Below are 18291 nucleotides of genomic sequence, written 5' to 3'. Positions count from 1 at the left end.
TATCAGAGAAAAGGTGGGCAAAGTGATACCTTTTATTGGACCAACTTCTGTTGGTGTGAGAGAGAAGCTTTCAAGCCACACAGAGCTCTGCTTCAGGTCTGAGAAAGGTGATAACTCCTTACCTGTTCCACCTTGTATTTAGCTGTGATGCTCTGAGTACTTTTCTCAGACCTGAAGAAGTGTTCTATGGAAGCTCAAAGGCTCGTCCTTTTAGCCAAGAGAAGTTGGTCCAATAAAAAGATATCACTTTACCCACCTTGTCTCTCTAGCCATAAAGCATCTCATTTTCATAATTTAAGGTGAAAGTTTATCTTGCAACAACTCTACCTTCACCCAGAAGAGAAGAATGACAAATGCAGGCCGACACTGATTTCAGCATAGTTTCCTTGTATAGAATGTGTTACTGTCAAGTGGAACAAATAGTTTTATGAACTTTTCTAATGGGTTTTGTCCACTAAAAGTAAAAGCTAAGGTTCCCTAGAGACAAAACCCATTAGAAAAATTCCTAAAACTTGTAATGATACAATTTATGAGTTAAACCTAACTGGGATAGGACAGGAGTTAGAGGAGGTGTAGAATGAAGGAAAATAGGCAAGATTTAATTGGGGATTGGTCCTGCTTTGAGCAGGGGGTTGGACTAGATGACCTCCTGAGGTCCCTTCCAACCCTGATATTCTATGATTCTAATAACATCCCATCTCTGATGATGCTCTTGGTACCTTGTAGATGCTCATAGGGCATGTTACAGTCAAGAGCTTTCAAAAGCTGTGCCATCTAATGAGTATATCTAAGGACTAAGAATTAAGATGTTTAATGGCTTCTGACTAAACAAAAAACCAAATAGATTATTTAAACTAGAATAGCAATATATCAAAGCAGAAACAAGTTGGTTTTCCTTGCTTGTGTACAGAATGACCAAGTTTGTTTGCACTATCCTTGTATCTTTCTCAAGAACAATGACTCAAGCATACCTAAGCTATTATAAAAAGATGACAGCATACTATAAATGTAAAAATTGCCAGAGATATACAGAAAATTTGAGCATGGCAAAAAAATTATCCTAGAGTAGTTACTGAACCAGAGAACAACATCCCTGGGAACAGTTCTTGTCCATACAGTAGGGATAGCATGAGCATACTGCTTATCATACTGCTTATGTGTAATAAAAGCACTCATGATTAAAGCAAGATGATTTCATATGCACATGACCTGGAAATAAGGCAGAATTAACATGGGGCAATATGGGACACAGATATAACCCAGCCATCAGATGAAGCATTTGCCAACCTATAAAGGGAAACTATCAAAGAAGCTGCCGCAGGTTTCACAACCTCCCACTATAGAATAAAATAAAAGAATATTTTTCAACAACATAGAGCAGAAGTGTAAGAAATTAGCAAACCAAAATTATTCCTATACTTTTCTATGTGGATATTCACAGTTGGCCTGATCCTGCAGCCCTTGTTCATGGTAGATTTTGAAGTACTGACACTCGGTAGCTGGTAATGCATACCACATTTAATAGGAATTACTAGTTGAGATGAAAAATGTTTAAATTAACAGCATCGCATTTGTAAGTATTATGCTAGTGTTCTATCCTCACCTCAGAGGTGTTGCAATACTGGTTTGTGGTTTGCAATAATGCATCCCATTGCTAGGTGTCTGTGATAGGAATAGAAGTTTCATTTCCCACACTCTATTGATAACTGGAGTTTTCACCTTGTTACTTCACAAGCTGGTTCAATGTACTTTTATGTACTGTACCACAGAAAGGGAGATCTGAAAGTTGGCCACCTCTTGGTGAAAGCAGTTAAAACACAATATAAACCCTCAAAACACTGAAGTGGAGGTAAATGGGTGAATTTAAAGCTTTATATTGCTACCCTGGCTCCTTGGCTAACTGGTGGATCAGTGAAGTGACTTCAGTATCCTATCCAACAAAACATTCTCATTTAGCAATGATTAAGGCTGCAAGTCTTTCATGGAGGTCACGGATTCTGGGTGGAGACGGCCCTGGGACCAGCCACACCGGCTGCTGCTCCAGTGACCCCAGGCATCTGGTCCCGGGTGCTGCCCCAGAGCACTTGTGGCATCCTGGGCCACCCTACTCCCAAGAGCAACGGTAACGGGGCCCTGGGTCACCCCGCTCCCAAGAGCGGCAGCAGCCACCAGAACACCCCTCTCCCCACTCACAGAGGAGCAGTGACCGCCGGAGCACTCCCTCCCCAAGAGCACCAGCATCCTGGAGCACCCCACTTTCCCCAGCACCTATGATTTAGTTAAGGGTATTTTTAGTAAAAGTCATGGACAGGTCACTGGCTGTGACTTTTTGTTTACTGCTTGTGACCTATCCATGACTTTTACTAAAAATACCCATGACTAAACCGTGGCCTTAGCAATTATTATATTTTGGGGGGGGTGTGGGTGTCCTTGACAACACTTATCAAAATGAACATTCTGAAGTCCACTGCATGTACATTTTGTGGGATGATATTATTTAAAGACCATATATTAAGTAGTATTAATTCTTACTTCTTTCAGTGCAATTATGCAGAAAAAAAATCCATGCAGTTAAAACAAAGCTATTGTAATTCTTGTAGCTCTGAAACAGAATGAACTTACATATGTGGAGGCAGATTCACTCCTGCACATGGGCAGTTTTACAAATCCATAACTGCTTATCTGCTTGGGTAGGATTTGCCCTCTGGAGGGCTCCTAAGCCACTACCCCCTTTCTGCAGCAAGAGGGTGTAGTTGGGGATCTCTGAGTCCAAGCAATTCCTAACTGCCACAACAGTCCCCTAGCATCAGTTGCCACAAAGGAAAATAGCTCTAATTTACACCTGGCTTAAGACAATGCAGCTCTAGGAAGTACAGAGCTAGTTTAAAGCCACCTTCAAGCCTTAAAGCCACCTTAAAGCCACTCCATTCATGACTTGCATTGAATGCTCAAATGGTCACAGCCACGAACAAGGGATATAATAATTACAATAAAACAAACCACCTCCACCTAGCGCCTGCAAATACTAAAAAATCTGAAATTACTTATTTGTTGTTGTTTTTTAATCTATCACTCCGATTAAGACACACAATTTCACAGGCTGTAGTGAGCCATGTTTAGCTGGGATTTCACTGCAGAATTTGATGGCTAAGTTATCTTTGCATTTAAAAAAGAATGCTAAGAGAATGAACGGCAGAGACTTACTATATTAATAATAATTTGAAAATCCCAACACCACTAAAGCAGCTTTAAAGACCATTTTAAAATTGCTTTAAGATCATCATTCATGTTCATCTGTGTCATGCCATACACTTGGCTGAAAGAAGCTAAACAGCCATGATATTCCTAAACCTACTGTACATCTGAGACCTACCTTTGCAGATGCAGAAATTTCCTGTACTCCCTTGGCAGCAGCATCTTTTATGATTGGTGTAATGAGACCTCGGTCTGTTGCCACAGCAATAGAGATGTCGATGGATTGCAGCTGTCTGGGGCCCTCTCCATCCCAGGTCACATTCACATCTGGCATTTGCTAGAAAAGAGAAACACAAAGAGAACCAGCTGTTAAAGGAATAATGGTTCAGCCAATTATTAAAAGGAAACCTCTTTAAAATGCACAGCGATATACAGGCATTCACCAAAGTAATTAATGAAACACAGAATGCTGTTTGAGAGAACAGGTCACATCTATCATCAGAACTGCCATGAGCAAGACAGGGATAATAAAAGACTTGCCATGTAACTCTAAGAATAGACCTACTTTATTAGCTAGCATCTATTTATATCTACACTGTTAGCAAGTGCGAATGTATGCTGCAGAGATGGAAATTGTGCAGCAGGGGGGCAAAAAGGAATATTTATGAACATTCCGGGTCATTGGGAAACTAATGATATGCTAACAGCAGCCTCCAAATTCCTTTGGCGTTCACAAGTATCACCTTTTGGATGCCTGAAATTCAAGAGTACAAAGCAGAGGGGTTTTTGCCAACCATAAAGTACTGAGAGCCAACATACTGTATTTACATTTTAGATGAGAGGGTAGTGAACAGAATAAAATGGAAAAGGAATGCAGAGATTCTACTAAACATACACCAGGATAGTCATGTTAATTGCTTTTGCCCTGCTCATTTTGGTATCACTCTAATCAAAAAAGTTGGTTGAGTTTTAACTGAATACATTGCAATAGGCTGAAGTCTATCATCGGTGTTAGGTTCGCTTATCCAAAAAAGCCTCATGCATATTTCTAGGGACAGATCCAGATCAGATTTAACCGATTAACGATAACGAATCACTAAGGCAATTGGTAACAAGGTATTTGGCCCTTCATGTCTAAGTCACCAGTTTAAAGTAATCCTGGTCCACAGTGACCGTACATATATGATCTGTAGGTTTGTTCTGTGTCCAGTGTGAAATGAGTTATTAGAAAGTCCAATTCCTAGTGGGGAGATGTCTCAGTAGAAATGCCCATCTAATCACTGGCCTAAGAACTGTTCCTCACTCCCTGATAGTCTAACGTCATCATGGCATAAGATACACTGGCAAGTGGTAGCAAGAGGGACACCTGGGGGTTTATATGAAGCTTCAGACTCTAGGGCTGCCAATCTAGCAATTGTAAAGTCCAAATAATAAAATAACTTGGAGTTGAAAAACTGAAACTTGGTATCTTGCTGGCACTTTGAAGCAAGATTTTTTTAAAAACTGTTTTGAACATCCAACATTCAGATCTCTACCTTGTCATCCCACAGATGGTACTTCTGGGCTATTTGCATAAGAGGAGAATACGCAAGAAACATAAACATTCTCAGATCACCTTCTTATGTGTATGAAGAAAAGAAGAATTAAGATATTGTGATTTCTTATTTTGCAGCCAGGGAATTGTAAACATCTCCTATTAAACCAAGAGGAGGTAATCAAAATTTTCTGAATTTCAAGTTTTTCATGCAATTTTGTCAAAAATTCTAATTTTTGATTAACCATCTCCCACATCCCCAAACATTTAACAAAAATGTATTGTTTTTTTTTTGACTAGCTACTACTAACCTGAGCTTATTTCTGACATGCTATGCATATATTTGATTATTTCTGAACATTGTAAGTTTATAAATCAAATTTGAGTGTGGGCTGTTGTTTTTTTACCTCACAACAGTATAATGGAGTGGGAGTAGTCTTATGACTACTAAATATCTTCCAAAACAATAAATAGCTTTTATGTAATGTACACATAAAATTAGCACATCATTAAAATACTCTATTCAATTTTCCTCCCCAATTTACATATTTTAATTAATAAATGTCTGCTAGTTATCAACTGCATCAAAACTGGAATAGTAATAGCCTGTGTGGCAACTCATTTATAACTGAGCACATACACAATGTACTAAACAAGCTGTTCATCATCATCATCATCATCCAGTTATTAGAGTTCTCTGAATTTTCTTTAAGAGCCTGGAGAGGACATGTTATCGCTGATTTTCTAATGCCCAGCAGCAATCTAATCCTTCAGTAGAAGAGCCAAACACTGGATTAGCAATGACAGTCAACAAAAAACAAAAATGCAAAATCTAATCAACTAAAATTCAGATATTAAGAACAGAAAATCACGTTTCCTAAATTGATTGGTGTAGATCATTCTGTAATAATAAATGCAGAAATCCCCTTTTAAATAACAAATGAACAACATGCATAATCCTTACACCATATGGTAAAACATATTGAAAAAAATCACAACTGTGAAAGTCACCTCCTACAGTGGCTTCAAGAGTATATCTATACTGCAGAATGGAGATGTGATTCCCAGCACGGGCAGACAGACTTGCACTAGTTCAGCTTGAACTAGCACATCAAAAATAGGAGTATGGATGCCTAGCATGACAGCCGCCACTGCCATAAGATGCAAAATCCACAATGCTATTTTTAGCACACTTTCTTGTGTTGAGCTAGCATAAGTCTGTCTACCTGCCCTGAAAATCACACCTCCAAACTGCAGTGCAGAGACCCCCCAGGTTAGCGGGCTGCACCTGTTAGAAGTATTAACTTCTATATACACACCATACACACACACCCCTAAATTATGACTAAACTACAGCAAGTCCATCCTCTATCAGTTATTTGCAGCAACATGCAAATAAAATATGGAAACAATCCACACATTACTCCTCCCCATTAAAAACACCCTCCCAATTCTCCTCTTTTCAAATGCTTAGGCAACAAGATGGGCTTTTCGATGTATTCTTAAAGTAATCAGATGTAGGCAATTTTGGACCAAAGAGGGGAGCAAGTTTCAAAGTCAAAGTGTTCTCACAAAGAATGCTCTACTATTCCTTTGAATTTCATAGAAGAGTCTGTACCTTCAGCAATATGGCATAAGGAGAGAGGCAATCTCTCAGGTATATAGATCATAGGGAAGGCTACAATTTTTTCCACAGAGGTTGCAGAAGTCATGGAACTGGTGACTTCCAGAGACCTCCGTGACTTCAGCCAGCAGCAACAGGAAGCTGCAGGGTCCCACCACCATTCCTGAGTGCCGCAGGGGGACACTGGAGCTCCCAAGCCGTGGCGGGACAGGAAACCTTGGAGCTCCAAGCCCCAATGGGCAGTAGGGGCGCCCGGAGCTCTGAACCGGGGCCCTCACTGCCCATTTTGTCACAGATATTTTCAGTAAAAGTCACAGAGAGATCAAAGGCTTCTGTAATTTTTTCTTTTTTGCCCATGACTTGTCCCTGACTTTTACTAAAAATATTGTTGAGTTACTGCTCTGATGACCGGGAGATCGCGGAGTGATGTTCGGTCGCCGAGTTGATGGCATTCATTGTGAATTCTAACTTAGAATGGACCCCGTGAAGGCTGCCATCTTCCACCACATTACTGCAATAAATTCTGCTACTGCGGATGTAGCCATTTGACTCAATCAACTTCAGATGAAATTGTAGTTGCTGCTCTACACCAGCCATACAAAAGACGACTAAAAAATGCATGACAAAATCTTAGCTTAATCATAGATCATTTAGGGCTTTATTAAGTCAATGCCAACACCTTAAGTTCCATGTCAAAAACCAATACACAGTGCAGATCATGGACCACTATTACTATGCTCACAATACTTTCATCTAAAAAGAGGTAATGTATAGAAATACAGTGGTACTGTAGTATTCCCAAGCTTTGTCAATACTTCTTTTGTCCCCCTCAAAAAAAGTTTATTCTACAACTATATTATTGAAGGTAAATTATTTACTTACTTTGAGGGTAACTGCTGTTGCCTTGATAATAAAGTCATTTACTGATACTTTAATGTCATCTGCAAGAGGAAAAATAAATACAAATATTATGAGTAGTGGTTACTAGTGTAGCTCCAGAAATTACAAACCAGACAGTTTCATGACTGAATATTCCAGCGTTTCAGTCAATTAGTCTTTAGGGCTCTTAGAAAGTCATACTGTCACAAATTATTAAATAACTGGGTTATAACAACATAATCACAGCATGTAAACTCTATATAAAATGCATAAACTCTAGACACAAAGCACAAGGCTTCTATTACCACAAGGTAGGAGCAGTTCAGAAATAGTGTGCTATTAGTTCCCCAATAGACAAAGGAGAAAACCTGTCTAGTCTCCTCTAGAAGATACTCGGTTTATTTGCAAAAAGAAAAGGAGTACTTGTGGCACCTTAGAGACTAACAAATTTATTTGAGCATAAGCTTTCGTGAGCTACAGCTCACTTCATCGGATGCATGCAGTGGAAATTCTTTTTGTGGCTACAGACTAACACAGCTGCTACTCTGAATCCGGTTTATTTGTTTCCATACTGAAGTGTCAGACAATGAGGGAGATGCTAATGGACAAAGCACTGCCTAATACGCTACAGGAAATACTCTCATAGAAGCAAAGGAAAAGGAAAGATCAGTCAAGATGCCCTAATAAAAATTAGAGATAGAAAAAAAACAAACAAAAAAATCCCCCATGACTGAATGCTCCACTAGTATTTAAAGCACAAAGGATAAAATTAAACCAGCAGATGTGGATAGAGGGGCAAGCAATTAGGAGAACTGTGATTCATGAACTTTAGAACAATTAGTTTCTATTATTTTAGTTATATTAGTTGACAAGAAATGTTTATTCTGGGAACAACTTAACTGTTATCCAAAATTCTCTTAATTGACAGGGAAAATATCACACCACAGAAATATCCTGTTTCCAAAGGCAAAGACATACCTTGTTTTCAAAAATGACCTACTGTGTATTTTAGGATGGGGAAAAAAAAAGTGTGTTCAGTTTTTAACCAATGCTGATGAGCAATCTGGTGGCTTAACTGTCTTGGGGGTGGGGGGAGAGGAGAACATATTAATGGTTGAACTAGTGCCTTTGCAAAAGTGCTGGACTGAGGAGTGGAGAAACCAAAATCCTCTGTCTTCTTCCCACAACAGGAACCTCCTGGACATCAAGAAAAACTCTCCCTTCACACCCACCCTGCACTCACCTATGTGTCTCAAAGGGAACCTGATGTTAACAGATGCTAGAGCCAATAGGGAATTCAGTATTAATCGCTTCACAAACCCAGGCCTCCTGGCTAGGACTACCAACAAGATTAGAATAAACTCTAGTGATTGTATTTGTTTTTGAACATCCATCCTCTATGAATTAGACTGAAACCTCCAACTCACATCACAGCCATTATGCATGCTTAGTCTTGACATGGACTAGATTAATCATCACATGAGCAATCACTTTTTGTCAGATGAACATAATAGAGGTGGTTTTGTTTTGTTTAAAATGCTTAGGTATGACATGAATAACAGATATACCTTAATTAAAAACCAATGCACTATTATCAGAGTGGTAGCCGTGTTAGTTTGTATCAGCAAAAACAACGAGGAGTCCTTGTGGCACCTTAGACACTAACAAATTTATTTGGGCATAAGCTTTCATCGGCTAGAACCCACTTCATCAGATGCATGGAGTGGAAAATATAGGAGCAGGTATAAATACATGAAAGGATGGGAGTTGCCTTACCAAGTGTGAGGTCAGTTTCATGAGATAATTCACTTAACAGCAGGATACCAAGGGAGGAAAAATAACTTTTGAAGTGGTAATGAGAGTGGCCCATTTCAGACAGTTGACAAGAAAGTATGAATCACAGTAGAGGGAAATTAGTATTGGGGAAATTAGGTTTAGGTTTTGTAATGACCCAACCACTCCCAGTCTTTGTTCAGGCCTAATCTGATGGTGTCCAGTTTGCAAATTAATTCCAGTTCTGCGGTTTCACACTGGAGTCTGTTTTGGAAGTTTTTTTGTTGAAGAATTGCCACTTTTAGGGCTGTTATTGAGTGACCAGAGAGACTGAAGTGTTCTCCTACTGGTTTTTGAATGTTATGATTCCTGATGTCAGATTTGTGTCCATTTATTCTTTTGCATAGAGACTGTCCGGTTTGGCCAATGTACATGGCAGAGGGGCACTGCTGGCACATGATGGCATATATCACATTGGTAGATGTGCAGATGAATGAGCCCCTGATGGTGTGGCTGATGTGGTTGGGTCCTATGATGGTGTCCCTTGAATAGATATGTGAACAGAGTTGGCACCGGGATTTGTTGCAGGGTTTGGTTCCCAAGTTGGTGTTTCTGTTGTGTTGTGTGTAGTTGCTGGTGAGTATTTGCTTCGGGTTGGGGGGCTATCTGTAAGTGAGGACTGGCCTGTCTCCCAAGGTCTGTGAAAGTGAGGGATCATCCTTCAGGATAGGTTGCAGATCCTTGATGATGCACTGGAGAGGTTTCCGTTGGGGGCTGTAGGTGACAGCTAGTGGCGTTCTGTTACTGTCTTTGTTGAGCCTGTCTTGTAGTCGGTGACTTCTGGGTACCCTTTCTGGCTCTGTCAATCTGTTTCTTCACTTCACCGGGTGGGTACTGTAGTTTTAAAAATGCTTGATAGAGATCCTGTAGGTGTCTGTCTCTGTCTGAGGGATCGGAGCAAATCCGGTTGTATCTTAGAGCTTGGCTGTAGACAATGGATCATGTGATGTGGTCTGGATGAAAGCTGGAGGCATGTAGGTAAGTATAGCGGTCAGTAGGTTTTCGGTATATGGTGGTGTTTATGTGACCATTGCTTATTAGCACTGTAGCGTCTAGGAAGTGGACCTCTTGTGTGGACTGGTCCAGGCTGAGGTTGATGGTGGGGTGGAAATTGTTGAAATCTTGGTGGAATTCCTCAAGGGCCTTCTTCCCATGGGTCCAGATGATGAAGATGTCATCAATGTAGCGCAAGTAGAGTAGGGGCATAAGGGGACAAGAGCTGAGGAGGCGTTGTTCTAAGTCAGCCATAAAAATGTGGGCATACTGTGGGGCCATACGGGTACCCATAGCAGTCCCGCTGGCTTGAAGGTATAAACTGTCCCCAAATCTGAAATAGTTGTGGGTGAGGACAAAGTCACAAAGTTCAGCCACCAGGTTTGCCGTGATGGTATCAGGGACGCTATTCCTGATGGCTTGTAGTCCATCTTTGTGTGGAAAGTTCGTGAAGAGAGCTTCTATATCCATAGTGGCTAGGATGGCGTTTTCGAAGATCACATGTTAACTGTTAGTTAACATGTGAGATCATCTTTTAATTAGTTCATTAAATACTGAAGTTCTGATGAAAACCTTAGCAACTGCCTGGGTTTTTTGTTCTGTTTTTTTTTACATTTTTTCAAGCTATTTCTAATTTTTTTAAAAACCCTTTCATGGAAAGGCCAAAATTTCATGTGGTTAAACAATCAGGATCCAATCCCGTAACCATTTATGTGCATATATTTACTCATTTGAGTAGTTGCATTGATTTTAAAACAAGCCTCGTCATGCAATTTAAGTAACTCCTATGAGTCAGTGCTTGCTGAATCAGGTTCTGTGTTTTACAAATATGCAGTTGGGCTGAGGGATGGGAATGTATGTTAAAGTTCCAACCTGTCATTTACATCCACATTTACCTTGCACAATCCTGGGAACTGTGCATGTAGCTGAGTGAACATTTTTTTTTTTTTTTTTGAAAATCTAGCAAAATGGATTCATTTTTTAAATAGGTTCTACATAAAGGTTCTTGTTTTGCCCCAAGGGTTTTGAACTGGTGACCATCACTGAAGGGACTTCTGATTTAACTCCCAAGATCCAATTCTGCCCCTACTGTGTTGATTCCAGGTCTGTTCCAATATAGGATGAGCCAGTGTTCTGTTTCCAGTCAGTGTGCTGCCAAAATACCATGAAAACAACCATTCTTGCAAGATTTTGACCCAAGATGGCAGAACTCTCATGGAAACAAATGATGCTGTTGGTTGCGGTTTTCCAAGTAATTTAAGGGATTCAGAAATTCAGTGGGATTAGGTCCCTTTGGTTCCCAGCTATAGGCTCTAAAACCAAATGCCAGCTCTAATTTGACCTTACCTACAAACTAATACAACTCTGAAAACTGTCTTCGCAGCACATCTCGTAATTACTTGTTATCAAGCTAGACTGACCCATTTGGATCCACAAGCGGTTATTCGCAAAAAGAAAAGGAGTACTTGTGGCACCTTAGAGACTAACCAATTTATTTGAGCATGAGCTTTCGTGAGCTACAGCTCACTTCAACGGTATGCATCCGATGAAGTGAGCTGTAGCTCACGAAAGCTCATGCTCAAATAAATTGGTTAGTCTCTAAGGTGCCACAAGTACTCCTTTTCTTTTTGCGAATACAGACTAACACGGCTGTTACTCTGAAGCGGTTATTGCAATTGGACATTAAATGTGGGGGTTGGAAACTACAGTAAGGAGAATAGTGAATAATGAGCAAACTGATTTTGATGAGTGATCTATTAGCAAAATCCTGCCAGAACACTCTTTACAATGTACTGTATATCCACTCTTTAGACCTTTCCTGGCCATGAAGAGATGAAATTACTGCAGAATGTGAGAAAAAAATTTTCCCCCTCAAGCACACATACTGTATGTAGGAGTGGTTATGTGCTATTCTCAGATGGGAACTGGAACTAGAAAAAAAAATCACTAAATCAAGAGAACTTTATAATACAATCCTATCCTTCCAGCTGACACCACGAGCCAAATTTCATTCTTTGCCTTTGACATCATAAATCAGACAACATCTCCACTTGACTCATTATAATGGGATGATGATTTACTTCATAACACTGCATGCAGAATAAATACACAGAAACAGTGCTGAGTTTAAATAGGGAAAGAATGCCAGTCACTTAGAACTCCAAACTTTAGGCAATGTTGATATGTCAAAATGTCAAGACAATTTATGGAGATTATGTTAAAAATAAACATTTTTGTAACAATACTTTGGAAGTCTTTAGGACTAAAATGGGAAGACATTTTCTTTTGCTAGAATGGCTTACAGTGAATTAATTACTAAAAAATCTGTAGTTTGGTATATTTAACGTAATATTTAGTTTACATTTATTTATCCTTTTTTCCAGAAAGTTACCAAGGTACTTTGCAAACTATAGTAAATATTATACATGCAGGAATTGCTCCACACGCTAATGAAACGTAGCCACCTCTGGAGTACAACCTAGCTGCTTTCTAACAAGGTGTACGTGAGCAATACTAAACAGTTTATGATAAGAATAAAAGGTATTCAGTTTCCAGCTAAACCTGTAGGAAGAATGGCTAAAGAGAGACCATGTCAAGATTTACAAAGAGATTTTCAAAGGTATAAATGGTACAATGGCACTTCATTTGCATTGATAGTCAATGGGAATTAGGAACTGCCATGTGTTCCTTTGAAATCTCCCCTTTTGTCTCATACTAAATTTCTGCAGTTTTAGTACAATGAGCAAGTTAATTTTAGTTCAGTATTAATTACAATATTAAATTAAAGCTTTGGAGGGGCAACTCTATACATGGAATAGAATACAGTAATATAAATGAGTCTATTAATAAAGAGTAACACACACAGTATAGATGACCATGTATTTTGTGTATTATACACTGGCTTAAATCTTATGCAGAAATCTACTGTTGGTCTAAAGATAAAGAAAAATAATCCTGTATATTCAAATTTCATTGTTCCTTTTTATGTTCTGTAATGCATAAACTGGAAGAATCACAAGGATTATCTGTATTCAACTGTGAACCAGAACCTCGCCATTCTACAATGACCCTTGGAGCCTTTTACTACAAGGATTACCAAGGTGAAGGCCTCTGCAAATGCTGAAATTCTGTTAGCAGCAGCAGCAGCAGAGCAGGCAGCAGCTCTTGATGCATGGGTCAGCAGTCTATAGTGTTTAAAAACCACATCAAACCCAATAGTAATGATTTAGCCCAAAGAGACACTGTGAACTTGAGAGGAGAGGATTTTTCCAGTGTGAACATAAGGAATGGTGCATACTGCTTAGACACAAGGATTGCTTCCCTTCCCCCTACTCCAGATAGAGTGTGGAAAAAGTCAATGGCTATATTTTCACTACATTACTTGCAGAGTGTTTAGGAGGAGGCTGTGATAACTAGATACAATCAGTAGTGTGTGGCAGGAGAGGAATAGCTGCTGATACATAGTAGTGTAACTTCACAATAACTATGGCATCATCCTGAAGGGATGTCTGAGACTTTTTTAGGGTATTAAATGCATTATCAAAAAAGCTACAGCTTGCTGGACTAGTCTATTGTCATAGTAACTTGGCTCCTGAATAGCCAAGGCCACATAAATGCTTCAATTCAGGGGGTTAGGTTTACAGCACTTGATACATGTGTTCGAAAACATTTCTCAAAACAGAGGAAATTAAGCTGCATCTCTATAATTAAGAGATATTTGCTTAACTATAACTAGTGAATTTGGGGTCATATCCTAGTCTCCTTTTGTCCACATAACTAATCTACAGTATTTATCATGGTTGGTAACGTCTTCCCGAAAGAGAGCCAGGATTGTATTATAATAGCGGGGATGTTGCAGATCAATACTGAGCTGCATTGGCGGAAGTGTGTATGAGACACAAGCTTGTCCACATTATTCCTGGCCTAGCCAGAACTATCAGTGTCTGTTTCCCTTAGTACAAAGGCATAGTGAAAATATACTTCATCTTTTAAGGACCACCTTAGTTGTGTATATTCATAACAAATCAGAACAATAAAAGCTCTGTGTCTAGGGCAGTGGTTCTCAACTGTGGTCCACCGCTTGTTCAGGGAAAGCCCCTAGCACCCTGGGCCGGTTTGTTTACCTGCCACATCCGCAGGTTTGGCCAATCACAGCTCCCACTGGCTGCGGTTTGCTGTGCCCTGCCAATGGGGGCTGTGGGAAGCGGCACAGGCCGATGGACGTACTAGCCGCCGCTTCCCACAGCCCCCATTGGCCGGGCACAGCAAACCGCGACCAGTGGGAGCCACGATCAGCTGAACCTGTGGACGCAGCAGGTAAACAAACCAGCCCGGCCCGCCAGAGGCTTTCCCTGAACAAGCGGTGGACCACAGTTGAGAACCACTGGTCTAGGGGATGCTGGATTCTCTTGCCTCCTGGACAGCAGCTTGCTAGTCATTTGTTAGAAGCCACCATCCTAAAACCAAATTAAAAAGGGAACACAACTCAATTTTCCATTTAAGGACATTCTGGCTCCTTCTCCTTTTCCCTCTCCCACCCCCCACCCACCCCACCAATGCATGCAACACTTAGAAATCCACACAAGGGGTAAACAAGTGAATTTTTAAAGGTGTCCACTCTAAATGCAAGTGAATTATTTTATAAAGACAAGATAATTTTGTGAATAGAACCCATGCCATTTCCTCCTATGACCTTTAGTAGTTTGAAATCTACTCAAACTCCCTTTGACAATAGCCTGTGAGTAAGACTTCATCTGAGGGGAAAAAACCAAAAGGAAAATACTCTAGGTACTCCAGCAGTTAAAAAGTAGTCAGTCAGTGACAGCAGGATCAGACCACATGCCATCAGAATCTGGGAAATCTGAATAACAGCTAAATTTCCCCTGGTACTTTACTAAAGAAGAAAGGTAGTGTGGTCTAGTCATTAAGGCACAAGACTAGGAGTCTATAATTTTTTAGTTCTAGTCGCAGCTCTGTGCCTTTGTCACCTCTGTGCCTCAATTTCTATATCTGTAAAATGGAAGAACAACTCACTCACAGGTTGTAGTGTGAGGAATAGCAAATGATTATGAAATGCTTTAAAAAAATGTAATCCCCTTGATGAGTTTTAGAGTATGTCACACCAAGAGGTGTGCACACACACCCACATTGGGAGAGGCTTTTTGGTTTTTTTTAAAGAGAAAAAACTAGCTTAAGTTGTTTTAGCTTAAGAAGTTTATATTACATTATTTTTAGACTTAAGTTGTTTTTCTTAGGCTAACTGAGAAGCAAGAGGAAGCTGTAGGCACATGCAAGGTAAAATATAGAGCAAAACAAGATGGTGGGCTCACCTCCTTTATAGCTTCCAAAGACAGAAGGCACAGGTTAGAATTCAGACATGATCAGATATTAATGTAGTGACCTGTCCTCCTCCTAAAGGAGGTAACCCCACCTCTTGTTTTGCTCTATATTTATGTAAAAGTAACTTTAGAAAATCCAAAAAGCATCCACGTGACAACCCACTCACAAAGAAATTTAACCTAGACCTTGATTATTCCTTTTTGGTGTTGTAGTGTGACGGTATCAAAGCTGCTTAGCTTTGCAGTAAAGGCCAAGCTTTCAGTAAATCAAAATCCTTTTATCATCATGCACTGGAATCTGGATGACCCCGCTGGTGTGAAATATTTTTAGCACAGGACTATATTAAGCTTTGAATTGGAATAGATGTCACACATTAGGAAAGCTATGTTTTCATTTTAGACAAAAATCTCTACCCAGCTGCACATAGATTACTGTGCACACAGACTGGATTGCTAGGAACCCTTTCCCCAAAGAAAAGAAAATTACTTATTCATTTTGGTGTTGGCATTGTTGTACAGGACACTTACATATGGGAACATGAAAGCTACTGAAAACCTGGGGTTTGTGTCTAGAACAACTATAACTCTTTCTTTTAAAAAAAAACTGGTTAGAAAAATTCAAGGTGAAAAAAGCAAAACAATAAGACATTGCAACATAGATAAATGATAGAATTAGTCAAATCATGAAGTAATTTAGTGATAAATAATTTATTTGATGATGAACCAATTGTTGAATGTTATTCCAGCAGTTCTGTTTGGTGGGTAATTTAAATATTTGAGATTAATATAGTCACAGGAAAAAGTTCAATATTCATTAAACTATCTGCAGTTAATAATTTGATATAGGTACTTGTGAAAATTTTACCCAAAGTCCCATTTTTTTTAAGAAGTGTCTTAACCTCTTAGGAGTTTAACTCTCATTAAAAGTCAATGGGACCTAGGCTCTTAAGTCACTTAAGCGCTTGTGAAAATTTTACTCCAGACCTAATACACACTTATTTTAAATTTATATATACTCAACCGTTTGCATTTATTACTGATATACTTAGTGATTATTTATATATTCGTGTGTGTGTGTGTACTTATATTTATTTTACACACACATCCCCCCTCTATGTTTAAAAGAGCAGTTTGTTCCATGGCCGAATATTGCACACCTGTCTGGGGAAAAAGGTCACTTACGGACCTTGTCAATATCCAGCTAAATGCAGTTATGAGACTTGTAACTGAAATTCACTCTGCTGCCTTGGCTTCCAATTCTTGCAAACATCTTTCCTTGAGTTATCCAGTGAGAGATGGCTACATTGCCTGAGTATGGGAAAGCACTCACTAGCCAAAAGCTCTCGCTTCATGACAACCTTGTTCACCTGCCTCGCACTTGCCTTGAGACCTGCCAACCATTCTCACAAAACATGTAACAGGGCAGGCTCTGATGTAAAAAGAGCAAACACTCCATAGATGATCCCACCGCCAAACTGCCTGTTTTCTTGCTCTGCCAAAGACGCTGGATGACCATCAATTGTACTAGGATGTTACGTGGAAGATGCACTCACCTGATGCACAAATGGAGAATGAAGGATTCACCATAGTGTGAATGTGGAAACCTCCACACCATAGAACACACTGTGAACGAGTTCCCATCTTTTCATTTCCAGGAGGGATAGCAAAGGTGCACTCTGCATCTCCTGAAGCCCTCAAACTTTCTATTAACTTGTAAATGTTGCTATTTCCATACAAAAGAAGATATGATCACATACTGTGTTTTCCACAGGATCCCTGCCTCATTCAGTGCATAGGACAGACAGGGCTCAAGGAACGGATCAGGCTTTTGTAGTCAAGAGACTATTGTCCGTAGGAATCTTGCTTATTTGTTGCAGAATGAGGCAAGGGATTGCAAGAATAAGTCTGGTCTTGTGGTTTAGGCAGTTGAATGCCATACTGCAGAACTGGATTTAATCCCTGACTCTGCCAGAGTACTTGTGCGATGCTGGGCAAGTCACTTAAACCAAACTTTTCACAGGTGACAGCATGTTCCTCGTTTTCTGGGTGACCAATTTGATGCCCTGGGGTCTGTTCTGCCAAAGTTCTCGCACTCACAAGTGCGATAGAGAGCTATAATATACTAAGTTCTCTGAAAAAAATGACTATAGATAAATTTAGAGGGGGTTGGGGAAAACAGAGCATGTGATCCTCCTGGGAAACAGTTTAAAGGACTACAGACAGGGGATTATAAAAGACCTGCATTATATAGCTCTGCAGCAGATGGCTGAGAGTGGGAGGGAGTTCAGTGATGGGACCAGAATCACTGCCTGCTAGGTGATCTACTGAGTTCCTTGGAAGCAGTATTCCCATCATCTTCCTGCCACAGGAGAGATTTCCCCATGACCAGCTCCTCTCCTTGTTAGCTCTCCCATGTTAACCTGCTCTCCCAAACCTCAACCTGCAGACCCTCCTAGGGTTCACACTATTGGAAAAGCAGTAGAAGCCACAGCTTCTGCTCCCAGCTTCACCCTGCCCTTCTGATGACACAGGACAGGGTCCAATTCTGCTCTGACTTAAATCAACAGCAGTTTTGCCATCTACCACTTCAAAAGGAGCAGGAGCAGACTGATAACATACAACTCCTAGAGGGGGTGACATTTTTACCTCAAAAAAGAGAGGACTCCAACTAGCAGAAGAACAGCACTTTGAGATGCTCGGCTGAAAATGCAATATGCTTTACACACTAAGCGCTGAGACTTTATTTAAGCTTCACAAAATCCCTGTGAGATTAATAGCCCAATTCCATCAGGTGCCATAGACTTTAATGGGAATCGCTCAGCAATGTTCAGGATTGGACCCAAAGTGATTCACTGTGTGTCACTGGACAAGTTGACAGAGTTTGGAATAGATAG

The 18291-nt window shown here is 40.0% G+C and overlaps 1 protein-coding gene across 4 annotated transcripts in view; it reads right to left on the bottom strand.

Annotated features, from left to right (window-relative positions):
• Positions 1–18291, bottom strand: part of PDHX (pyruvate dehydrogenase complex component X) — a 97965-nt gene that overhangs the window by 11828 nt on the left and 67846 nt on the right. For all 4 annotated transcript variants that reach the window (XM_073347928.1, XM_073347930.1, XM_073347927.1 and 1 more), the window contains 2 exons: positions 7236–7294; positions 3374–3532 (listed from right to left, as the gene is read on the bottom strand). In XM_073347928.1, the coding sequence (XP_073204029.1) occupies positions 3374–3532; positions 7236–7294 (218 nt within the window). The remainder of the gene's footprint in view (positions 1–3373; positions 3533–7235; positions 7295–18291) is intronic.

The sequence above is a fragment of the Lepidochelys kempii genome, chromosome 6, assembly GCF_965140265.1.
Source record: "Lepidochelys kempii isolate rLepKem1 chromosome 6, rLepKem1.hap2, whole genome shotgun sequence".
In the NCBI taxonomy this organism is placed as follows: domain Eukaryota; kingdom Metazoa; phylum Chordata; order Testudines; family Cheloniidae; genus Lepidochelys; species Lepidochelys kempii.
The sequence above is the reverse complement of the archived record's forward strand: the minus strand, read 5'-3'. Positions and strand labels throughout refer to the sequence as shown.